Below are 26,257 nucleotides of genomic sequence, written 5' to 3' on the forward strand. Positions count from 1 at the left end.
CAGCATTATTTCTGTAAGACTTAAATATGCTTCATTTATAATTCCAAGGCATTCAGTAGTCAATTAACCTTTAAAAATATAATCTTTTAATGTCCTTATCATAAAAGGAACTCTAAAAATTCTGCCAGAGTTCCTTCTTCTTTTATCAAAGAATCCAACCGTTTCTCCTTTCCTCTCTCCCCTTCTTCCCTCTTCATCCCCATCCCTTTCCTTTTCCATCCTTAAACAGATATCAAGTACCCAGTCTGCGGTCAACACTGGAGATAGAAGGTCAAAGGGGAGAATACAAAAAAATAATAATAACAAAGCAAAATACAGTATTAAAGTTATAAATAAGTCAGTGTGGGAACACAGATTAAGGAGGGATTGGAGACTTCTGGCAGGTTTTGAAGGAAGGTCTTTATTTGAACTACTTTGAAAAGATACTGAAAGTGTGTCAGAGGTTTCTGGCGGAGAGGGGGAGGCAAGGGACTTTAGAACAACACGAAGAGTGTGCAGGCCACAGAGAAATAAAGGAACATGGCAAGTTTAGGCAAAACTTAGAGATTCCGAGTGGCTATAGTGTCAGTGCGCGGCGAGAAGCACGTGAGTAGTCCAGTTGTGAAGATCTTCGTGGGAGAGAGTCTGATGTTGTCCCTTGGGCAATGAAGAGCCGATGGGTTTTTCTAGCATTTAGGGCTGGAGACCCAGAGAAGCCCTGTTAGTGGTTACACAGTAGTCTTCAAAGCCATGGCTGGGGTCTGAACTAAGATGTTGGGGACTGGATGGAAGGTGGCTGAATCCAGTAGCCCCTGCTGAACTAGAATTCCGGATACATTTAATTGCACGTGCTAGTAATACTTGTATTACTTGGCATCAGGAAATGATGGTATTACTCCACGCGTAGGTGCTTTTCATATGATCAAAACACATCTCTTCAGCACATGCAGATTATTGTGACATTTCAACCAGAATTCTTTAAAAGCTATAATTTTCCAATTTAGTTGTTAAACTCACAAGAGGTCTCAGCCAGAGGAAACTGAAGATGATGCAGGCCTTTCTGTTTTCACAACTTGCTTCTGTATGCACAGAACCCCAGCCCAGTGTTCCGCGACCTCTTGGGTTTCTTCGGTCATGTTGGTTTGACTGCCTCTAATTATGCCCCAGAAAAGCACAGAAGCAGATGTCTTTAAAAGTAAATGAGTCATGTGTCTGAGATGGGGACCCTGGACAACTGTGTGATACTCATGCCCTTGGCATTGGGTCTTTGTGACAGGATTTTGAGTGCTTGTTGGAGTCTTTGCTTACTTTGGGGTTCAAGCTTTTTTTTTTTAAAGCTCCCCCCCTTTTTTTTTAAAGATTTTATTTATTTATTTGACACAGAGAGAGACAGCCAGCGAGAGAGGGAACACAAGCAGGGGGAGTGGGAGAGGAAGAAGCAGGCTCATAGCAGAGGAGCCTGATGTGGGGCTCGATCCCATAACGCCGGGATCACGCCCTGAGCCGAAGGCAGATGCTTAACCGCTGTGCCACCCAGGCGCCCCGGGGTTCAAGCTTTTATATCTCTGACCCGGGCATGATGTAGGCATACTCTGTCGTGGTAAACATTTTGTTGTTGCTTAAGATATACATTTGAGATAGCCTCCGTTACGTATAAGCCACGTACGTGTACATGCGTTAATTTGGTGAATGGCTTCAGTCTGCACAGCGCTTCAGGGCAGGTGTCTCTGTGGCAACACAGGCCGCTCAAAGGTCCGTCCTAGCTGTGAGCGCTGTGAGCGCGGGCGCCGCAAACCGAACCTCGGAGGCAAATTCAGCCGTGGGTTTGCTTTGTCATCTGCCTCCACGTTGTCAGTCGGTTGACCTCCTTTGGCAAATGTAAAACAGTGGACATTCATTTAAATCCTATGGGTTGAGATGAGTCAGGAGACGGTTCTCGAAAAGTACAGAGCTAAAACAAGAGGGCAGATGAATGCAGGTAAAAGGTGAGAGAAGTGTCGTTTCAACCAATGAGGAAAGTAGCTTTCAGATACACTTCTTAGAAAAATGATGTTTAATATTTACTTTCTATGCAGTGTCTCATGAAGTCGACGACATAATAGCTTATGAATTAAAGTTAAGGTTTTTTTTCATGAAATTTCGTAAATTTAAAACACTTTTCCAGGATTGTGATCCACATGTTTTCCCCTTTTATCAGATAAAATATCCCTTATAACCAGATACCAGGCCCTGGTCAGGTGCTCAGATTAAAATGGAGCTTCTCAGCTCACAGGACAGAAACACGGATTTAAATTTTATTTGAAATGTATTTGAAATGTATAAACACTGTGTCACTTAGTACTTGTGGAGCAATGCATTTGAGTTATTCTAAAATAAGTGGTCATCCCTGAATTTTCTTCAGGGGGGCGGATGATGGGTGAATTGGGGGGCAGAGGCGGGCAGTGGTTTACAAAGGGTCCCTGCGGGGGGAGAAGATACTTTGGAAGAACTGAAAGGCTGGTGGAGAGAGCAATTGTGGTAAGACTTGGGAGCTCCTGATGTGTTTGGAGAAGGCATCTGTCAGTCATATGGTAAATGTGTGCCAGATATGCGAGGCAGAGAGTTGGCTATGTGAGCTTGGGCCAAATTATGGAGAGTGTTGAATGTCACGCATTCCTACTCTGCAGTTGAAAGTTCCGTGAGCCTAAGAGTCCTGTGATCTATCTTTGGCTACTTAATGCTGGTAACAGCGTCTGTTCTTGCTTGTTTCTGAGCCTTCTGCTCATCTACCTGGGAGAAAATAGCTGCATGGTTTTGTCACTCTGGGCTAAAGGAGCTTCGCATTTAGAGAACTTTTTTGTTTGTTTGTTTTAAAAATTTATTTATTTATTTATTTAGAGAGAGCACCTACGTGCGCACGGTGAGGGGAGAGGAGGGGCAGATGGAGACAAAGAATCTCGAGCTGGACCCTGTGCTGAGCGCAGAGCCCACCATGGGGCTCGATCTCAGGACTCTGAGCTGAAATCAAGAGTCAGATGCTGAACCAACTGAGCCACCCAGACACCCCTTAGGAAACCTTTTTTTAACGATAGGAGAGAGAATGGAAGACATGCTTTATTCTAACAGTGTGCCTTTACTGATGAAGAAATAAAGGTACTCAGGTGGGGAAGTCTATCTTATGGTCTTAGAATTTTTTTTCAGATATATGTTATTAAAAAAGTTATGTTAATCTAGATGTGTTTAGTTCAGGGGTCATAGCAAAAATATGGTTATCAAGCTGAAGTAAATACCAGGAAACTGGGTGCTGGGTTAAGATGCCCTTAGGGAGACAAGCCAGGTTCAAGGACTCCTGGGGAAGGGTTAGAACAGGAGTTCTTTGGAGGGCTGCAGCAATTTGCCAGCCTCGGGGGGAAAAAGTTACATAAACAACTGACTGATATCAGAGGATTGTTGTAGAACTGCTTCACTTGTTCGAGAACAAACTTCTCAAGCGTGTGAATCATTTACCCACAGATAATGGATACGCTCCCTTCAAATAATCGTTGGTCTGTTTATAAAAGCAGGTCTTGGAGGGTCTCTACTTTTCAACATTGGTATAGCTCAAATATTTGTTGTGACAAGGGTGCATTTCTTTAAAATCGTTCTGTAATTCATGCAATTTAACTTCAACTATTCCTTCTATCAATTAGACTGAATTATTGATGTTTGAACAACTTTGATGAGAGTTTAAAGATTTTATCATTATTCACACATGGTCTTTCCCCGAACATTAAGCATGATTGTGAATTGAGTTATGCTCATATACTTTCTTCTTTTAAGGAAGAAAATATATTTTTGGTTTAGGAAGAAAGTATTTTTACTTGAATAGATTTATCAAAACAAGAAACAAGCAAACCTCTGTACTTATAATAAATATTTATATACATGGATTTGTACAATTTAAAGGGAACATTTTATTTTAATACCCTTTTTAACAAATAGGGTTTGTGGTTATTCTGGAGAATATACAAAAATAAGTTAAAGTACCTATCTTGTCTGAAAATAAAGGTCAAATAATTAAAAGACTGTGATTTAGAAGAAGATACTTTCACAGACATAGAATTACAGATAGGTTCAAAAGTTACTGGCTGATATTAAAGTATAAACTCTCTTTCTGCCCAATAAAACATCATCTTTTAAAATTGCAAATTTCCTAACCTGTTGTCTTGTAAAAGGTATTGTCCCAAAGGTGCCTGCGATGAGGAGCTCCTGCCTCTCTTGTTTTGGGGAGGGGTCTAGCCACATTTGGACCCGTCTGAGTGAGAAGCACAGTCTGGATAAGAATTAAGTCTGGTGTTCATTTGGCAATTGTTGATCAGGATATTTCTAAAGCTCCTTCCCGTTTGCACTTTCCTGCCCAGGGTCTGGTGATGGGAAGTCCTGTCTCAAATTCTGAGGAATGGCCCCTTACTATGTTAAGAGAGCCCTGACTTCAGAGACCAGTAACACCCTGTAAGTCTTTGGAGTGAGGGCTGAGCATGCGCACTTGAGCTGACCTAGCTTACGAAGCAATAGAAACTGTGTACATGGTAACCTGTCCATCATACCCAACTCCTTTACTGCCTCACCCTTCAGGCTTTACCTCCCATGATACAGGTCATTGACCCTGGGAGCTCGTAGCCCTTGGCTAAGTCCCTCAGACTGCGGTATAACACATTTTTCTCAATTAGTTTGAATAGTGCATGAGACAAACACGTACTAATTTGAACTTCAGCAACATCCTTGATAAAGAAATTAGATCAGCAATTACCAGTGTAAATGAAATTGAAAGGGAGCATAAACTAAGGTGTTATTAGAAATATTCTTCTATATTTATTCAATCCTAAGGAGGAAAAAGAACCATAGCATGCCCGTATTTTTATACCTTACCTTGAATTTCTGTATGGGCTCAGGAGTTACAAGACTGTGTTTCTTCAAAAATGGGTTTATAGTTCTGGCTTTTTCCTAAGTTAGACTGCTCTCAGTCTATTTATGATTCTGAGAAGAAAGAATATTTAATGTTGCCTTTTCTTTGAAGAATTTGTAGAAAGGCATAGGACACGGTGAATAATTAATTGGCCGTCAGAAAGTACCAAGCCTATGACATCGTTTTGAGACCAGGCTTAAACAGAGGCTTTGTGTGGGTGTATATTTTAAGCAGCAAGTACTCTTGGACTGTTAGTAGTTTTGTCCCAGCGGATTCTTAACAGAATGTCGGCTGTTCCATTATCTTGTACAAATATTTGGCACTGGAATTCTCTTATTTACTAACTATAAGTAATATAATATTTTTAAACCTCCAATCACCAGGAAAGGAAAAATAAACAACTGACATAGAGGTACTTAGCCCTGAAGGCTTGCAGAGTTTACTATTTGACAGGGTAGAGACTGGAATTTATCATTTATCATTTCATGAATGCAGGCTTTTAATCAAGCTTTTTGTTTATTAAAAGTGCTGAGTATGTGGCATGTAGATAGGAGTCAAAAGGCACCGTGTTTTAAAAATATTAAAATGTCCAGTAAAGGACGTTATATTTTGAAATCGTTTTTATTTGGAGGGAGGTGAATCTCAGGTTGTACTAATTTTCCAAGATAAGCAAATCTGACTTTCTGGTTTCAAATTGTTTTGAATGTTATTTAAGATAAAATGACCTGAGTTTTTACTTATAAATTAATAAAGTAGCAGATTAAAATAACTTCCACAGTGTTTATAATTTTTACTTTTTTCTCAGGGAAACATGTTCTCACTGAAGGTAATCTGCGATGCTTGGTTGATTATCTGCTTGCTTGCACAGAGAGACTTAGGTAAACGTATTCAAGGAAAACATGACAATTTTGTTTTAGTGCAAAAATTAATTTCCACTTGGCATTTACATAGAAAAGCAGTTTGGAAAATAAGTGCCTGGTCTATTTGTGGTAGGTTGGATATAGGGGTTTTTTATGCTTTCACTCTCAACAAAGCTGCATAGAATGAATATAGAAGTTTTGTATTAATAGAATGTATTTTTTATACAAATGCTCTTAGTAATCAAAAATATTTTTCCTATATTTCTCAACTGCTTATAAAATTTAATACTCTCCGAATTTCAGCACTCAAACATTGATTGGCTTTGTTTGTTAGGACAGATTGCTTTTAAATGTTTTTATTAGACTGAGAAGAGTTACAAATGAAAATTTAAAAATTAATCTATTTTCCCAAAAGTGAAAATTATTTGATATTTTATACAAAATAAATATTACTTTCTTAGAAATTTTATCATTATTGGTTATTAACAGTGAAGAATTAAAGGTGTAAAAAGAAAATAAATCACTTTCATTTATTAGAACTTTTATGAAAGTTCCATTTAATGAACAGTTAAGCCCTCATTGGCTACATAGCTCCAGACTTTATTATAAAATTGTAAAATGTGAATAAGAAGAAAAATTAATTTTACTACGGGGAAGAAGCTGGTCTGACTGACTTAATATAAGTTCAAAACATAAAAAGAAAAGATGGAATTTTTGATATAACTTGTCAAGGATTTTACATAGCAATTAAAGCAGCATTTGTGCCTTTAACTAGTCATCAGAGGTGGAAAGAAAAAGGAGATTTTTTTGCTATCCTTAAAATTGTGATATTATTGGCATTCTTTTTTTTTTTTTTCCAACTAGGAGAGATCAAAGATGGGGACATAAGGTTTTAAGTCATTCCCCATTAGTTCAAAGGTAAGAGAGGTTTTGTATAAACACGCGTGAACATATTCCGAAGTTGGGGGTCTAGAGATGGTGGCTCATGAGGTATTGCTACCCCCCCCCATCCCTAACAGAAGACGTGCAATGTGCCCGCCACTGTTGTGCGTTTTACATGTATTGGCTCATTAAATTCTGCTAACCAGACTGTGGGCTTGGCACTATTGTTATCCCCATTTTACAGATAAGGACATTGAAACGCAGAAAAGTTAAGTGGTCTGCCCAACTATTAAGAGGTAAAGCTGGGATCTGAATCTAGGATGCTCGACTTCAGAGCCTGTGCTCTGAAAGACTTAGTGGTCTGTTGCCTCTCCGTTGTGGATGAATGTGCCTATAACTCCATTTTCTCTTTCTAAAAAATAGAGATAATGATGTTTTTGTAACATTTTTTAAGGAGTACATTATATAGTGCATGTAAATCTGTGGCACAATAAATTATTTGTGCATGCATGTAAGTGCATCTGTGCACTCACACATATTTGCACATATAGTAGATTTAAGCATATAGTTATAGAAGTATATTTTCACATACTTTCTTTTCTTTTTTTTTTTTTTTAAAGATTTTATTTATTTATTCGACAGAGACAGAGACAGCCAGCGAGAGAGGGAACACAAGCAGGGGGAGTGGGAGAGGAAGAAGCAGGCTCATAGCGGAGGAGCCTGATGTGGGGCTCGAACCCAGAACGCTGGGATCACGCCCTGAGCCGAAGGCAGATGCTTAACCGCTGCGCTACCCAGGCACCCCTATTTTCACATACTTTCAATACACTTTATATACTTTTACTGCTCTATAATCACCATACTTGAATATACGAACATATATATCTCTTTCCAGAAAATGAACTAAATCCAGGCCTCCTTCATCGAATGAAATTGTCCATAACATAGAGTTCTAAGCTTCATCATTTTGTGACTGAAATGAACTGTCGTGGAAAATAATCCAACCCACACTGATTTAAGCAGACCGCATGTGTGGTTTCAATGAGCAGTATTGCAGGAGAAATCCAAACTGCCAAAGAGGGTCGAGTGAACGAGAGATACCGCCGGGTTGGGTCTCCAAGTCACATTTAAGTATACACTTTTTGTATTTTATTACAGCACTCCTATTTTGAGCTACGGAAGGTACATTTAGCGAAAGGATGACAGCGCCTGAGCATAGAGTTTCCAGTTGCCACCCACCCCCTTTAGTTCCAGTAACCATGAAGTATAATTGCGCCGCTTATCATTCTCGGCCTTTTGAATAACTTTTTCTGTGTAAAACACAGATAATCCTTCCGCCTCCAGCCTCCTTCTCTTTGGTGTCAAGGCTTCAGGGGGACTATTGTTTGTTCTAATTTTGCTTTTACTTTTACCGAAGTGCTTCATCATTTACAGTTAATTTAATTCTCAAAGCCTTATTATGAGAAATAGTAGTCTTCCACCCTCCGATTTTCCACTCCAAGAGGCAGCCACGTTCAATTTTGTTTTAGCAGATGCCCTTAGAATTTACTTCCCCATCTCTAAATCTCATATTTATGTAATTCTTCTCATTCTTTGAGCGTATAGCTTTAAGCACTACCCATTGACTTCTTACGATGAAGAACTTCTTAAGATGGAGATCTGGCACCCTTTCCTGCCCCCGTGCCCCAACTTCTTGTGCAAACTTCCTATCACACCTCAACACAGATATGTTATAACTCTGGATAGATCAGTCTTTAAGATTATAACTATGTAAATGCTATTCTCAGCTGGGCCAAGGAAAGTACTGCGTTTAATTTTTCTTTCTGGAATAATACTTTGTTTTTCTTGGAATTAGCATAACTCTATTTTCTGTGTATTTCTGTGTAATTCAACTCTGAACTCATGCTGGTGTAACTGTTCTCTTTACATATTCGAATATATATTGATTTTTTTTTTTAAAGAAATCTGTCTCAGAACATTCTAGACCTGCTCCAGTCTAGGCCTGCTGAAACCCTTGCCATCATGGGCTATCCCATTACTACCATTCTGGGATTTCCTTTGCTTGTCTCTCGGTTTAGATTCCTTGTTTTTTAGATTCCAAGTCATTGTCCTCTTCTGTTCAGTCTCACATTTTAGGGAGCACATCTTCCAGTAGTTTCCTAAAGAAGCACGCAGAGGAGATAAATTTTTAAAAGCCTATATGGCTAAAAATGGTTTTGTTTGCTTTCTCATGATAATTTTAATTGCGATGGAATTATAGGTTAGAAATCAGTTTTTTTCCCTCAGAATGTTGAAGCCGTTCCTCCATTGCCCTTTCACTTCTAGTATTCTACTAGAAATCCAATGCATATTTTGGTTTGATTGGAGTTTTGAACCTTTGTGGAAAAGGTATGTAAATTTGAACTTCAATTCTCTTTTCCAGTTCTATGCTTTACCCTCCACTGTATCTAGGCTCCCCCGTCCTGCGACTGTGTTTTCCTGTCTCCACAGAATAAATACCCTCACCTTCTGTACTGATGGGTCTGGGTAGTCACCCAGCTACCTCATGTGGGGAAAGGGACCTGGGGTCTCATTTCTTCCTGAAAAGGTTTGCAACAAGTCATTCTATTTTTAGCCCCACCTTCGTCCACGTCCAGAGGTATCCTAGCTGCCAATGTCTGAGCATTTGCGGGATTCTGTTGTTTTCAACTTTCCGCACTACGGGTTAAGCCTTCAGCTTTTGGGGGACTGCTGAGAAATCTGCACGTTCCAAACTATACTTGTTGTCTCCTTTTCCTTTACCCCTGGGCTTATGCCTTAAAAAAAAAAAAGATCCTTTATTTTAATTTTTTCGAAATTTCAGGAGGGTGAAGGAATAGGGGCATATGTTTATTAATCTGCTTTCTTTAGGAGGAAATCCTGGGGTGGGTGGTATCAGGGAACCAAATCATTTTTATAAGTAAATGTTTATTTAAGAAAGGACCTCTTGAGATTTTACTGTTTTGTCTGTATACATATAATCAGACGAAATAACCTTTAATAGTGAGGAATAAATCCTCTCTGTTTCTATTGGGGATGCATTTACCTGCAAGTCACCAAGGGCTTAAAGAGGAAGGTGGGATTTCATGTCCTTCTCTTCCTCCTCAAATACTTCCAGTGGACAAACGGAGTGGTTAACCTGTGCCTTTCTTATCATTTCTTGGCCAGTCTTAGTTTAAAAATACAAATTGGTTTCAGTCCTTTATAAAAAGAAGTTAGGCTCCCCACCCACCACTTCCTGCTTGGCTTCCTAATAAAGATGTTTGGAAAAATGCCAGCTATATTCTCACTGGATAGGGATTTTTGTAAAGATTTTGTCAAATAGCTTGTGGGATTAAATGTCCCTTAGCGGGAGTGTCACTGATCCTGGTCAAAGGAGATAAACAGTGTTAGCACCACCCGCTGATCACAGCGCACCGATTCAAGATCGGGCCTCGAGGACCTGCTCTACGCCAGTCAGCATGCTACGTATTTAAGCCAAAATGGTACCTCTTGTCCTCATTGAGTTTGTATTCTAACAGATGCTGTGATGTGGTTATAAGAGCTACTATTTAGGGAGTGCTTACCACGCAACAGCACTCTACCCGACTGAATCCTTAGCACCACACCGCAAGGTAATTCTTAGTGTTCTCATCTTACAAATCAGGAAACTGAGGCTTAGTGGTTTGCCTGAGTTCATCCAACTGATATGTACAGGAGCCAGAATCTAAAGCCAAGTCTATTTTATGTCAGAGCCCATGTTCTTCTCATCTGTCTAGTTTAAAAAGAGTCAACAAAGCAATTTCACAGACAATGTTTTATTTGATCTTCTTTTATCCAACCCAGTGAGAGCTCTCATTTTTTTTTAAAGATTTTATTTATTTAAGAGAGAGATTGAGAGTGAGAGAGCACACCTGCCGGGTGCAGGAGCAGAAGGGAGGGGCAGAAGCAGGCTCCCCGCTGAGCAGGGAGTCCCGTGTGTGTGTGGGGGGGGGGTTGTGGGGGCTCCATCCCAAGACCTTGGGATCATAACCAGAGCTGCAGGCAGCCACTTAACCAACTGAGCCGCCCAGGTGCCTCTAGAGGGTTCTCATTTTTTAACTGAAGGTAATTAGTCTCAGCGTGAGAGATTTGGTGGGGGAAAAAATCACTAATTAATTGCATCATTTGGGGGGTATGTCCTATTGTCTGCTTGCCTCATTTGATGCAGTTTTATTTTCATGAACAAATAGTTAAAGAAAAAACTTACTCGTTGAACACAAATTTTAGTTTAATTACAGTAGAGGAACTTAGCTATTTTAAGGAACTCTGTATTGAATAATTTTTCAAGCAAATAAAATAGTTTGTCATGCAAATGATCGCATTCTAATTTCCTTGTATAAACACCAGTTTCTCATCCTTCATTTGTTTGAAATGTTTAGTCCTTAGTAGCTGAGGAAAGACAGGGGAGTCCGCACACGGCCCCTTTTCTTTAGCTTCATTAAATTGTCCCAAATGTTTAAAGGCACACTGGATTGTCATAGAATAATCCGCCAGGAGGACAACAGAAAAACAGAAAAGGCAGTATTTAAAACTTCGTTAAATGTGTAAGCAGAAGTCAAAGGGAGTCAAATGTTTGCAGGAAACTCCGTTCAAATTAGAGAATCTCAAGGAAATCTTTTTAGTTGGTAAACTAATCATTATTTCCACCAAACATTTATTGACGACTTGCCGTGTGACAGGTGCTGCTTAGAGATAGGTACTTACTGGGGATAAAATAGTGCTTAAGAACAAGAGCCCTGCCAGCCAGAACCGATGGTCTGGCAGTTAAGTGAGCTCTGTGGCCTGTGTGTGAGGCAGCCAACTGGTTTAAAAGCCAAAGCCTCTGAGGCCTGGTGCACAGCAGGCAGGGGAGCCCTGCTATACACAGAGGGATGGAGAAAAATCAAGTGGTAAAGAACGAGAGGGCAATCGCTGGAGAACGATGATGAGGAAGAAACCGCGTCGCTTTGTGGGGAATGCAGGCCCTGTCTGTACGAGCAGAGAGGACAGTCGATATTGGATTGGATTGCACAGAATGGTTCAGGACAGCATTTGTATATGTTTTACAAATTTAAAATTAAAAAAATTTCAAACCACTTTCCCATGTTTCACATCAGCTTTGATCATAATAGCGAAGAGGGCTTTATTTTTATCTTTGTGACACAGACAGGCAAACTGAAGCCAGGCCAGCTGAATGATTTGCCAGAGGTCACAGAGCGTGTTTAGAGCTGGGTTTGAACTTCAGTCTTCCGACTCCAAATTCTGAGCTCTTCCCACCACTCAGGAAGGACAGCACCCAAGGAGGTGAAAGGGGCAGATTGGTCTGCACACCAGATTGGCACAGACCATCTCACCCAGGCGTGTGCACGGGGAAAGGAGCAGCGCCAGAGACACAGGCTGACACTGTCAGGGCAGACACGTCCATGTTCCCAGTACTGCCGAGGACGACGGATGGCTTCGCCATGGAACACGATATGGATGTGCGCGTGGTACCATAGCAGAGGGCAGCGGGAGCTGTTGCTTTGTTCTTTGCTAGCTTTGTTCTGTTCAAACTACGGATTAATCAATGCCTCACTCAGATCCAGCCCTAAACGAAATCGTGGCAGAGTGATTCTCTGGGCTAGTCAATAGGAGGATGACCATCGAGGCCTCGGAGCTCACTGGAAAAGAAAAAGTTGGGGTAATGTTTTCCTTGGAATTAGAAGACTGGATGTGTGAGGCCAACACAATGACAGCAGAGCAAGGGCAGCTGACCGTGAAGCTGTAGCATCGTTTGCAAAATAATATATATATTCATATTCATATATATGATTTGAATTAAAGTTTAGATTTAATTTGGTCCAAGAAAGTTTTACAGCGTGGTTGGAACTTGTATTTTCAATCTGAAGATCAAATAATCTGTGCTCCTGCGTATAAGTAGACTAAAGACAGGAGAACTGTTTCATACGGAAGAGCTTGCATCAAATGACATCATTGGAAATCTGAAAGATAAAATCATTTTGGAGTTTTCCCAGAGTTAAAGGAGTGTCCAGCTTATGGAGACACCCTCCTCCCCATGAAGGGTAATTTCAGTTTTGAGTTTTTGGTTTTTTGTTTTTGTTTTTGTTTTCAGACTTATTTATTTATTTGAAAGAGAGAGAGAGAGAGAGCAAGAGAGAGCCCGCACACGCGTGAGTGCACGAGGGGAGGGAAAGAGGAAGAGAGAATCTCAAACAGACTCTGCCCTGAGCGTGGAGCCCGACTGCGCCATCCAGGCACCCCTCGTTTTGAGTTTTTAATGAGAGATTGTTTTGTTATATATACTTTATGCATGCCTGGGGACGCTTAAGTTACGGTGTTGCTAACCCATGGCAAAGCTCGCTGTAAGAAATCGGAGGTGCTGTCGTGCACGTGGTTACTACACGGTTTGGATCCGAAGGCCTGGTAGAGTTACTCAGGTATTGCGAGTATTGCTTACATCCGGGCACTTTGCCCTCGCTTCTGTGCTCGGGGCCCTTCTGCTCCTACAGCACAGAGGTCGTAAACTGGCCGGTGACTCCAGGAGGCGAGAAACAAGAGAAGTGACTCAAGAGGGACCTAAAAGGGTATAAAATCAATGCAGAAATCTGTATGGTGATCCCCAAGGCACGGTAAAGTTATCTCCTGACCAGCACTAGCGGCCATGTTCATGTTTTATTTTAGGGATGTGTTGCCTTTTCAGGGCTGCTTTGGTTTTCATCATAAGCAAACATCAATTTTGAAAAAAAAAATAGGGTAGGGATTTGGGAAAACAAAAATATCCCATGGTGTAATTTTTCTCTGAAGTCTTACTGTCTTGTAGGGTCTTATCAAAGGTAGAAAAAATGGATCTAGCGTGCAGTTATTGAATATTTGGTCTCTTTGTAACATAAGGTGCACATGTGGTATTGTTCATGTTTAAAAATCTCTTACATAAACCATGATAGTTTGGAGGAAAACTGACTTGAGAGTACTTGTGTTCACAAAATTTCTTCTAATCATCATTTTAAGGCTAAAATCTTTAAAGTAAGGCAATGAGATTTGAGTAGATGGAAGCTGACCAAGAGTACTGCATATACTGAAAATAAAAGTGCTTCTAGAATGGGATACCCTTAAGGAAATATTACTTTATCTTTTGAACCAATTTTGATTTTCAAACTGTGTTCTTATCTAAGATATTATGCAGCCATATATATATATATATATATATAATTTATGTCTTTATATGAAAGAAGCAAATTAAAACTAATAGCAGTGATTTATATTTTTAAATCATAGGGATATATCCTAAAAGTAGTAGCAAATAAGCTCAATTTTCTAGATCTTTTATTTCCTCCTCCCCTTTTTTGGCAAAAATCATGAGCAAAGAAACTCAGCGTTCACATTTTGACGGCTCACAATCCTATTATCCTTCCACCCCCCCCATTTCCCTGCTACCATCCTAGTTCAGCAATTTTTTATTTAGTTGCCCTGACCGCATCTTTGCTTTCCTACAGGTTGTTTCTTTACAAAACAGCCAGAATTATGTTTTTTATAATGTATGTCAGACCGTCACATGCTGCTGGATTTTGATTACACTTAGAATAAAAGCCAAAATCCTTTCTACTGCCCTTGGAGATCTGGCTCTTTATCTTCTCATCGTCATCTACTTACACTGGTTGTGCCCACCCCGCCCCCTCCTGTGCTCCAGTTACCTTGAGTTCTTAACTAACTGGCTTGACCCAAAACGTGGCCTTGCATTTGGTATTTCCTGTTCCTGGATTGCTTTTCCACAAATCTTACCAGCATTGCCTTCTCCTTGTCATTACTGACTCATCTTAAAAATTACCTTCGTAAAGATCACCCAGCCCAAGGCAGCTCCCAGTCTTCTACTAGGATATCGCTCTGCTTTGTTTTCATTTATCCTTTCATGTAACAAATATTTACTTAGCACCCACTTTGTCACAATAAAGTTCCTGCCCTCAAGGGAGATGTCATTCCAGTACAGGGGGTTAGTCAATAATCATCACTACCAGGTACCCCCACCCTGACCTAGTGACACAGAAGGAGTGGAAGATCCATGACGCCATTATTTCTGCCGGAATTAGTGAAGAGAACTTTCAGGGAGCCCATTCTTTCTTCCGCTTTTACTGTTTATTTCTGCAAAGGTACCCCCACAGCTGGAGGGGTGTGGAGGTGCGACACAAGGAACACAGCCGCAAGGCTCTAGCCCCCCCAAATTTACTATGCACATTTTTGAGCAGCTCACATTGTCTACTTTTTGCATTAGTTTTGTCATTTGTAAAATGAGGTAGTCCTATCCCTTTCACAAGATCCTTGAATGAGTGAATTAGGAAAGTGCTTGATAAATAGAGCACTAGTCAAATGGCCCATTTAGGTGAGTATCGAATGTTGTCTGTACATTTTTCTAAATTTGTGGACACTTTTCTCAACACCTCCCAAGGGAGCTTATTAAATATGTGCCTCTGTTTTCTTGTCCATTGAGTGAACGATGCTGAATAATATTTAGCTTGTCTCTGATGACCATATTTTTTTGTATTCTATCCTAACAGCATTAATTTTTTGTTCTTCTACAGTACTTTGGAAGTTTGCTTGTCATTTTCTGTGTAGAACTGGCTTGTGGTGTTTGGACATATGAGCAGGAAATTATGGTGAGTCCAAAGTGGGAAATAGTCATGATCTGGAACAATATCCAGTTCAGCCTTCTGAACCATATACTTTGGAGTTGTTTAGGCACATGGTTATGATTTTGAATGTTTTTTGTTTGTTTGTTTAAGTAGGTTCCACGCCCAGCGTGGAACCCGATGTGAGGCTCGAATTCATGACCATGAGATCAAGTCCTGAGCCTAGATCACAAGTCAGAGGCTCAATCCACTGAGCCACTCAGCTCCCCTGATTTGAATGTTTATACTGTATGATAACAATGATGGTCCCAATACTTCTGAAAATTAACATTTTCTTGTCTGTGTCTAAAGCATAGTTCCAAATCATAATTTGTAATATTTTATTTGCTGTACTATATGTCTTGAATTCCACAGGTTGCTTAAACATGGATATAATAGACTAGAAATAATATGCGTCCAAAAAATAATTTTGCCAACTTCTGAATGTATAATAGGAAAAATTCGCATTTACAACAAGATCTGGGAAAGCTTGGAAATCTACATGTAAGCCTCATAAAATGCCCACCTCAGCTGTACCCTGATGACGAGGAAGCAGGAATCTTCGGTTCCCAACAGGCAGAGCCATCTTTCTTTAAGAAGTATATTTGAAGAGTTGCTGTGTGTTCATTTCAGCCTAGAAACACTGTTTGAAACTTGGCTACATGAAAACAGCTCTTAAGCATTTTTTCTCTTTCATTTTATCAGTTGAAATCAACTTTTAGAGCTATGTGAGAATGAACACGGATAAGGGTTTCTCAGTCTTAAGATTTTACCAGTCATATTGGGTTTGTCAAGCTTCAGCCTTGCTCACACAGGGCGTTATTACTTTCTTAATGTTTGTCCACTTCATTGGTGACAGTTGGTGCATTTATCACCGGTGACGCTGAGCCCCTTTACATGTCTGGTTGCTGGCTGCTCTCATGATGGCCGGCCAGATTTTTCCACTCCAGGCATCATAGAGAAATTCTGTTTCGGGAAGATGATGTTTTTCAACAAGTAGTCCTTGGACTGTCTACAGGAGGAGTCACCCAGGGCAGTTCTTAAAAAGGCACAATAGAGGCCAGATCTGCTAAATCAGAATAGACGGAAAGGCAGAGGAAGAAGGGGTAGAGACGGGGCACTCGCATTTGAGACAAGTTCCCCACGTAACCCTTTGACATTTTAATGTGTAGGAACTTTGAAGAAGAGAGGGAGATTCTTTTGTATTTGTTTCAGAGGCATTTTAGCAGTTGTGTGCTAAAAGTGAAGTCCTTTCGGTACCGATACAGTTATTAAAGATTCTGTGGGGAATGTGTTACTGTACTGTGAGACTGTTTTGAATACTAAGCAGTAATTACAGACTAATGGGTGCTTTGCATACTCTAATTTGCATGTAAACGATGCTTTGGTGCTGCCACACATCTGAACCTGGCTGAAAACACTCATGCTTCCCATGTCTGACAGCTCTTAGTAAGAAGAGAGAATTTATGGGTTCTTCTCTATTAAAAATTGAAAAGTCAGGGCAGATTCTGACTTGTTTAATACAGGTTAAAAACTCTCTTCAAAATGAAATCTCCTGTTAAAATAGGAATGTTCTTGCTGTCTTTGAGAATCGTATTTTCACGCCATCCCTAGAAACTTCGCGTATTTCGGAGAGTGAAAGAGTAGTTGGTTCCAGACTCAGTTTCTGGATTTTATTGATAAAAAGATGGTCGCTTCAAATTTTTTGTTTTCAGAAAGTACATGTATCTCCTTGACATTCAAGCAATAGACAGTAGTCGTAGAATTAATCCCTGATCCCTTCACCACAGCTTTTGATTATGTTCTTTTTGACCATTAAAAGGGTTTTAGAAATGAGTTTACTTTCTATGGATTTTTAAACAGTTTGAATCGCTTTTATGTTATATGTACTACTATATGATAAATCTCCCAACTTATAACAAATATGAAATGAATTAATTGAAGGGATTTGAAAGGAAATGTTTTGATTCTAATATAATCTAATTCTAGAAGATACTTTCTTCTCTTTTGTTGGGGGCCATCTGCAAATATCTTCCGGGTATCATAGCGGTACTAAATGGGTACATGCTGCCATTTCAGTTGAATGCATACATCACTGTTAGCTTATGTAAACCTTCCCCATTAAGTCACCAGGATAAAGCAAGGGCTGTTGGGGCTGTTTTGAAGTGAAATGTGGAAAATAGTCCTTTGGAAAAAAAGTTTGTCAGAATTTTTTTATTGCTTTTGCACTAATAGCAGTGTGAATGAAAAGTGCCATTAAAGTTTATTAGCTGGTAAATTTTGCAGAACCCAGCCTTTGCATAGAATGGGCTTTGTGCTCTTAGCTGTTCCTTGCAAGAAGCCAGTAAGTGTGTGTTTTCCTTTATGGCCAAATCACAGTATTTTGTGCCAGAACCTCAATGATCTCCTCTATTTCTTGCCATATTTGGTCTCACATCGATTGTGGTTTACAAGAGGGAAACGACTTATATTTATTTTGTAAAATAAAATTTAAAATAAGACTGTTCTAATAACCAAATCAAGAGATTTGAAATCAGTCTGTTTCCCCGTTATTTCTGTTGTTTATGCATGGTCACCTCCTATTCATTATTCCTTCTTCAGAAAAATCTGTCAATAATATTAACTGTTTCAGATTATAAATTTCTAGAGATTTACTTCATTTCCATTTATTTCATACTCAAAGGGATATGAAATAATAACTGATAGTGAGTAGCTTGAATTTTGGTTTAGTTCCCTGAACTTTGTTGAAACCATGTGAAGTACACTCAGTCAGACCATTTTTGGGGGAAAAAGTTGTGTGCCCAGGTGTTGGTATATTTTCTTTTGTATGTACATTTCCAAGTAATAAAAAAGAAAATTAACAAAGGAAAACAACAAAGAACTTTAGTGGTCAGGAATTTTTAAACTACTTCTATTGATACTGCTATTTTTAAAATAAGATTGCAAAATAGTCCTAATCTTGAGTTAGTGTGAAGCTTGCTTGGCTAAGCCTCGTCTGTATTACTACACACATCAGATATGGATATCTGTCCCGTTTCCCAGTTACGTATTCTAAACATAATAGCACATGTGTGGTGAGACTAGGATGCGTATGTGTCCATTTCCCCCCGGGGCGCTGCAGATAAAGCACTGCGTGATGGGCTGACGAGATTTCCAGCGGGCCGTTGTGTTGTATACCTTAAGCTCTGTCATGATTAAACACTCTATTAAGGGACACAACACGGTGCTAGGTGACTTGAGACTAGAAGCACAAAAAGTGCTTTAATTTGAGAGGCATTCTTCCTAAATCTCTAGCATGTGTCCAAAATCCAGTTTTTGGAAAGACGTTTACACACTTATTCCAGAGTGAGGCATGACTTGAGCTGAATTCTTTCCCTTCTTAATTCTTTTCCCTTTATTTTGGTACTACAATCTGCAGTCACTTCATTTTTATAGAAAGATTTCATTTATTTATTTGAGAGAGAGAGAGAGCAAGCAGGGAGAGAGGCAAAGGGAGAGGGAGAAGCAGACTCCCCCCTGAGCAGGGAGCCTGATGTAGGGCTCGATCCCGGACCATCCCTGGACCATGCCAGGACCATCCCAGGACCCCAGGATCATGACCTGAGCCAAAGGCAGACGCTTAACTGACTGAGCCCCCCAGGCGCCCTTGCAGTCCCTTCAAAGACTGACTCCATAGCATTAGGAAATCAACTCCAAGGGCATTTCTGGGCAGGGATCATTTGTTAGGAGGAGCTCTTCAGCTGGGCCTGTAGGATAGACAGTAAACTGCTTGTTGTGTGATTTCCTTCAGCTTGACATTGGCATTTAATGATCTAATCTTTTTTCTTTGCTTAATGTAAAGAACTTCCTCGTTTACTGCAAACATCTACATATGGAGATTGTTCAATGAGTAGCTAATAACCTTGAGCTTAATTTAGGCCACAAACAAATATAAATTTAAAACAGTGCTTGTTAATGGCAATACATTCCAACTATGCGTGCGAGTGTGAGTGATTATATTGAGAATGTGGGAATGTGTGTGTGTCTGAATGTGTGTGTTTGTATTTTCCAGTTGTTGATATTTTGTTTGTTATCTCCAGGTCCCAGTTCAGTGGTCAGACATGGTCACTTTGAAAGCCAGAATGACAAATTATGGCTTACCTAGATACCGATGGCTTACTCACGCTTGGAATTTTTTCCAGAGAGAGGTAAGTGCTACAATTTCTGAGGTAGAGGGTATGGAATAAATGGCACACTTTCAAAACAAATGTTCAGCTTTTCTGTGCTGAAAAGTTAAGCCTGTGTTTCGGTTACCGCTGGTATAATTCTTTATGGAGAAATTCCTTAGGTGACTCCGTGCCCTGCTTGTCTTCCTGTGTACACCATTTCCCCCTCATCTCACGTGGTTCACGTACATTTGAAGAATTTCTTAAAAGCCATTTTGCTCAACTCCTATGAAATTTCCTTTTTTATGAGTGTTTCTTGATAAATATCCAAGTTTTATTTGAATAGATAATTTTTCATGACTTTTAGAGCTGTCTTTATTTTAACAGTTAAAACATTTTTTTTAATACTGGCTCTTGTTTGGGAATTAAACATCAGTCTATCATTAAAAGTATGAGCTTTCTAGTCAGAAAGATCTTGGTTCAAATCCTGGCTCTGCTGCTTACTATTCCAAGAGCTTCTATAATTTACTTAGCTTCCTTCAGCCTCAGTCTGCTCATCTGTGAAACAGGGATAATGCAAGTACTTGCCTCCTCGGGTTGTTGAGAAGATTAAATGGGACCATGAGTTTGATCTCATCTAGCTTGTGGTTATTGACTGTAGCGTTCTAAAGCGTAGGTGCTTTTTGATTTTCTTACCTAACTTGCATATAGCCCACTCATCTTCTCAAACACGGACTTTATGTAGATGTTTAAGATCTGGTGACTTACAGTTCACCTCTGGTCTTGCTTCAAATCAAGCTCCTCTCCCAAGCAGTTTCCTTGTGATTGGAGATTCCCGGGTGACCAAGTATACCTATTTCCTTTCCTTTTGTTTTGAGCTGGGCCACAAGGCCTGTGAGAGCCGGTGTCTTACGGGATGGATATCCGCCCCTCTGCTCAGTGACTCTGTCTGGGATATGGGCAGAGGATAATCTCCAAATCTGGCTCTTTGTGTTACGGTTGTTGAGATGGTGAAAATTATCATTGTGACACAGATTTCCTATTTTTTTAAATGCTTCCTGGCTTTGTTTGTTTACTGTTCATTTGTACTAAAAACAACATGAAGGGAAAATAGGTGAGATGTTAGGGAATTTATAGTAAGCTGTGGTCAGCTACTGTCCTGGGTGGAAGCTGCCTCTTTATTTTCTGGGATTTCTGTAGTAGACCATGATAATCCACGTTAAAAAAACAAAGCAAATTTTTCGAGGGGCTCCATCTTGATAGACAATGTATAGCGTTGCAAATGGTAGTACATATGTTTTTAGCTTTATTGCATGGTAAGTTCCCTCCTCCATATCATAAGCCTATTTCATTACACAAGGAGGGGGAAGAGCTCTGGGCACCTGAAAGAGTTTTTAAAAGCCCCCTGTGTTAGTTTGTCAGGGCTGTGGCCATAATAAACTACAAACTGGGTGGCTGAAACAAAACATCGGCTCACAATTTGGGAAGCTAGACGTCTGAGATCAAGGTGTGCAGGGTTGGTTTCTTCAGAGGCCTTTCTCCTGGCTTATAGACAGCAGTCTTCTCCCTGTGTCTTCACATCGTCTTCCTTTTATATGTGTCTATGTTCAAATTTTTTCTTTTTATAAGGACATCCGTCATATGGAATTAGAGCCTGCCCTTGCGACCTTGTTTTAATTTAATTACCTCTGTAAAGATCCTATCTCCAAACATGGTCACATTCTGGGGGTTAGAATTTCAACATGCATTTTGGGAGGGTGAAAACAGAGTTCATCCCACAACACCCTGCTCCCAAAATAAATTGTAGAGCTAAAAGTGACATCATCAGGCCCCCGTTGTCCTGACGACTCCTTCAGTGTAGTTCTGGGCACGAACCTCAGTGTAGAGGACTCTCACATAAGCCCTAGGGATCTTTCTTTAATATCTTTTTAAAAAACTGATTTTTAAAAATGTATTTTCTTACTTATTTTAACTTCACAGTTGGAGAACAAGCTTTGGAATAAATAGGCTGTGCCACACGCTAGTCTATGGGCTCCACAAGTTATTTGACCTGTGAAAACTTCACTTGCTTTGTAGGTAAAATGGTGGTGGTATTTTCCAATTTGACACGACGCTAGCAAGAGTGGCTTTATCTCATAATGTGATTTTAAAGGAGGTGGGAAACCTGCAAGGAGGTCTAGACCACAGTTATGTGTGAGGCATAATGGTGGGTTCGTGTAGGGGAGTTTTAGGGAAAATTTCACTACCAATCTAGTATCTTCTGTTGACAAAGAAAAACAACTATGTAAAAAGAGAGAAATAGTTCAGCGACTTATTAAAATAAAAAAAATATTTGGCACTGAACATGGTATGCTTAAGTTATTTGGAAAAGTCATTTCTGTGGAGCACCTCATTTCCTGACAAGGCCAGATAAATGGGCTGTTCTATTGTGGATGGAGTTTGAGTTCCAAGAACTGTACTTTTGTCATCAACATAGAAAAACACATGTCCTTAGGAAATGAGAGAAGTAGGTTTTCTCTGAGTGCAAGGACTTGAAAAGCCTGGCTTGGAAATGTAGTAGTTTATGATTTTTAGAAAGTGAAGTCTTTTTTACTACATATGTTTTCTATGGATATTCAATGACTTATGTAAAATGCATGATGTCAAATTATGTGTGAGTTAATGTGTGATGTTTATGGCATATCTGTAGCTTTTAGAACAAGTTTACAAAAGGAAAATACTAAAAATACAAAAAATGTTTCTCTGAAAATTTTAGTATTACTCATAACATCAGTAATTCATCATTTATAATACTCTTAAGATGGTTTTTTCTTTTTAAAAATTAGATATTTAGGGAAATGACAAATGTAAAATCATTTTTAGTATTTTCTTTGTTTCATTTTACACGAGAAGTTCAGAATGCTCCGTAGTTGATTTTAGTTGGATTTTGAAATGGTGGATTGTGATATTTTATGATACGGTGTTAATCCTGGACACAGATTGGTCTGTTGGGCTACATAATTTGCAGAGCCAGTCACTCTTGGCAAAGTTCTTCTCGGTGATTGCCCAGAGTCCTTGTTTTTGACTATATGGAAGAGTAACTCCCTCTACCCAAGCGCAGAAAATTATCATAGTTAATTATTCTGAATCTAATCTACATATGTCCTTAAGCAGTGTTTCTAAACTTTGACCAGAGAAAGTTTTTGCTAAAACTTGGTGGAATGAGACAAAAAAAAAAAAACAAGAAAAGACAGCATAGTTTTTCTTAAATCCAATTTTATTCAAGCTAAAGGCACATCATTTCTTCTGAGATTGTGGTGAGAGAATATGATACTTTATTTCAAGACTCCCATTCAACTAAATAAAAATGTGTTGGCCAAACCTGTGTTTATATCTCAAACATTTTTTAAAAAGATTTTTTTTTATTTATTTGATAGAGACAGCCAGCGAGAGAGGGAACACACGCAGGGGGAGTGGGAGAGGAAGAAGCAGGCTCCCAGTGGAGGAGCCCGATGTGGGGCTCGATCCCAGCACTCTGGGATCACTCCCTGAGCCGAAGACAGACGCTTAACGACTGAGCCACCCAGGCGCCCCTATATCTCAAACATTTTTTGAAAATTTACTGGTTAATGAAGTCAAGTTGGGTAATTTTTGTGATGTGTGCTTTTGGTCAACAACTCTTTCTCCAGAGATTACTAAAACTTTTCATTTAATTTTTGAATTTTTTAAGCAGCTAAATTGGTAACGAGATGATACACAAATAGATTGGTCAACTATTCTTTCGTGGCTAGAAGTTTAATGATAACTATAGTCTTCTAGTTAATTGTTTCGTTACTGTGCATATTGAGTCTGTTGCTATCTGATCACTTGTAGAGGACTGCACAGTTGGGGAGAGACTCGATCATGCCTCATCCGGTTTCTCGGGTTATGAGCATTATTGTTCAGAATTGTTCCATGATGGAGTCCTTCACTGCATTTCTTTGTCAATATAGAATGTACACATATCATTAGGTGATGACAGAAGTGAGTTTAGCTCTGGGTACAAAAATTTAAGAAATCTAACGCTTAATCTTCTGTAAGTTAAGAAAATATTTGTGTAGTTTCTGAGCCTGACCAGTCATTCTTTTGCAGTTTAAGTGCTGTGGAGTGGTGTACTTCACTGACTGGCTGGAAATGACAGAGATGGACTGGCCCCCAGATTCCTGTTGTGTTAGGGAATTCCCAGGATGTTCCAAACAGGCCCACCAGGAAGATCTCAGCGACCTTTATCAAGAGGTATGGCCATACGTGGTGAACGTATCATGCATACGAGTTTTCTTATAATGACTTTTAAGTAAAGAATCAACAACTTGGCAATGAAATTTTCCTCTTCTAAATATAAAGGCCCTTAAAGTTTTTCTCTGGTATGTGGAGAAACAGGAGAAAGCTAAAAATCAATATAAAAATCTGACCCTTATCACATGTTAACAAAGCAAATTGGGAAAGACTAGGTTTAGAATCAGTTGGCTTTTAAACCGTATCGTCTAGAACCAATTTCTGTTGCGTCCTAGGGATCCTTTAAAAACAGATCCACCCAGGGTGTGGAAAGAACTCTGGATATTCGGGAAGACAGGGTTTGGAGTTCCCAAACAGGATATGTATTTTAGGGCCTCCACGTAGACTAAAACATATGTAGGAAAAAAAATAATAAATCCCACTCTCCAGGGAAAACGCTGTCCTCTACTCTTCAGTTCCCCCTACTGGCTAATGATCAGCGATGTTAGTTTTAGTTGGCAGGTTTAATGGAGTTGAATGCTCACTGGGTTTAAAATCAATCATCACATGCCCAAGAAAGTTGCATGTCTGTGTTTTCTGGGAGAATTTATCCGAATCATCAGTTATTCCTTTATTAGCAGAAGTTTTCCTATTCCTTCATTTTTGGTGGTGGTTTTCGAACTTTGTTAGCAGCGGAATCTTAATTCAAATTAAAATCTAGAACTACACCATCCAGTAGAGTGGCCAATAGCTACATGTGGCTATTAAAATTAAAATTAAAATGTCATTTCCTTAGTTGAAATAGCTACATTTCAGACGCTTAAAGGCCACTTGAGACTAGCAGCTTCTGTATTAGACAATGCAGATATAAGACATTTCCACATTGCAGAAAATTTTATTGCAGTCTTGATCTAGAATGGAAGCTCAAAATGTAAATCAGATGGAGGGGGAGCTGCTCGGGCTGAGGGGCTGGGATCATTTCCCAGAAACATCTAGTCAAGCATCTGGGTATCCGACAACGCTATTGAAAACCTCTGGCTTACCATAAAGTAGCGACTCATATTATTCATAATATATCATCCATACGTGTGCGTACACACACACACGTACATAATACAGCTCTATAAGGAGTGAAACTTTAAAACAGAATGTCATGATTTATAAAACACACATTTATATATATATATTTCAAGATGGTTACCTTAGAAGGTTATACATTTTTCCCTAGAAATATTATTATTGTTCAAAACATCTTTTAGGCTGCCAAAGTCAGTTATAGAGATGCACAAAAATCAGGTTCATTAATTTATGGTGTGAACTATTGGGAAAAGATGGTAGATTACGTACACGAATGATCCATCATCTTTATATCTTAGATATGAGTAGATTTTGGCTGTTAAAAAATTCATCTCAGAGGACAAGACTATGCCACATGAAGCAGATCCAAAATAAAGTGCTTTGGGCTCTGCAGACATGCCACAGAGAAGTGCGCCAAGGATTTTTTTTGAGACTCAGAGCTGTATTACTTTCCTAGGGCTCTGCTGTAACAAAGTACCACAGAGTGAGTGACTTAAACAGCAGGTATTTATTGCTTCATGGTTCTGAAGGCTCAAAGGCTTGAGATCAAGGTGTCAGCAAGCTTGGCTCCTTCTGAGGGGGGTGAGGGAGACTCTGAGCCCGTCTCTCCGCTTCTCGTGGCTTCATGGCAATCTTGGGTGTTCCTTGGTTGGAGAAGCATCACCCGATCTCTGCCTCATCTTCACATGGAATTCTCCCTGTTCGTGTGTATCTCCAGATTTCACCTTGTTCATAAGGACACCAAAGTGCTTTAGGGACCCACCCTTCTTCAGGACGACTTCATCTTAACCAATTATATCTGCAATGAGTCTATTTTCAAATAAGATCACATTTTGAGGTTCTGGGGATTAGGACATTTGGAGGACATACATTTGGAGGGAACACAACTCAACAAAAATTGTTGAAACAACTCAATTACTCAGGTTGTTTATTTGAAAAGATAATCAAAGAATTATTGGGTCAATGTCTCGGAACTCTCCGTGATTATGCTACATCTTTCTTTCTGGGTGAAAGTTTGAAGTAAGGATGGTTAACTAACAAGTTTAACAGTTAAAGCTGTTCATTCCATAAAACAGAAAACAGTACCGAACATTTCCAAGATATCATTAAATGCAAACATAATTGTGGATTTTCAAATACATTATAACTCACTACTAGGTTTTAAAGACACAGATGATTACGGCATAGATGTAAGTATAGATGTGAATTGAAACCTTTCCAACTTTCCTAGTGCGAACTTCTGTTAGTTTTTAGGAGTGGCAAGTCAATATGGGAAATCACTGGGCTACACCACCATATATAATAATCTCTACCTTCTTTAGCGATTAATACTGTTAATATGATTATAACCAACATTGATCATAAGAATGGCAAAACATGAATCCATTTATCAGATCTTCCCATAAAGTCTGAATATGGGCAGAGTCACTTCAATTGAACTTTGTTTAGTTGAAAAGCGTTCAGTTGAACATTTGATAA

General features: G+C 39.4%; 1 protein-coding gene across 8 annotated transcripts in view; it reads left to right on the forward strand.

The window, feature by feature from the left end:
* The window catches only part of TSPAN12 (tetraspanin 12), a 62,552-nt gene that overhangs the window by 20,580 nt on the left and 15,715 nt on the right, over window positions 1–26,257 (forward strand). For 5 of the 8 annotated variants that reach the window (XM_087860863.1, XM_045792765.2, XM_045792767.2 and 2 more), the window contains 3 exons: window positions 15,237–15,311; window positions 19,403–19,510; window positions 23,579–23,722. In XM_087860863.1, the coding sequence (XP_087716989.1) occupies window positions 15,237–15,311; window positions 19,403–19,510; window positions 23,579–23,722 (327 nt within the window). Of the gene's footprint in view, window positions 1–2,462; window positions 3,120–11,902; window positions 12,726–15,236; window positions 15,312–19,402; window positions 19,511–23,578; window positions 23,723–26,257 lie in introns of those variants that run through there. The other 3 variants (XM_087860865.1, XM_087860866.1, XM_087860864.1) reach the window with 3 other exon arrangements.

Source organism: Ursus americanus, chromosome 3, assembly GCF_024610735.1.
Source record: "Ursus americanus isolate L20-20 chromosome 3, mUrsAme1.1.p, whole genome shotgun sequence".
NCBI lineage: Eukaryota > Metazoa > Chordata > Mammalia > Carnivora > Ursidae > Ursus > Ursus americanus.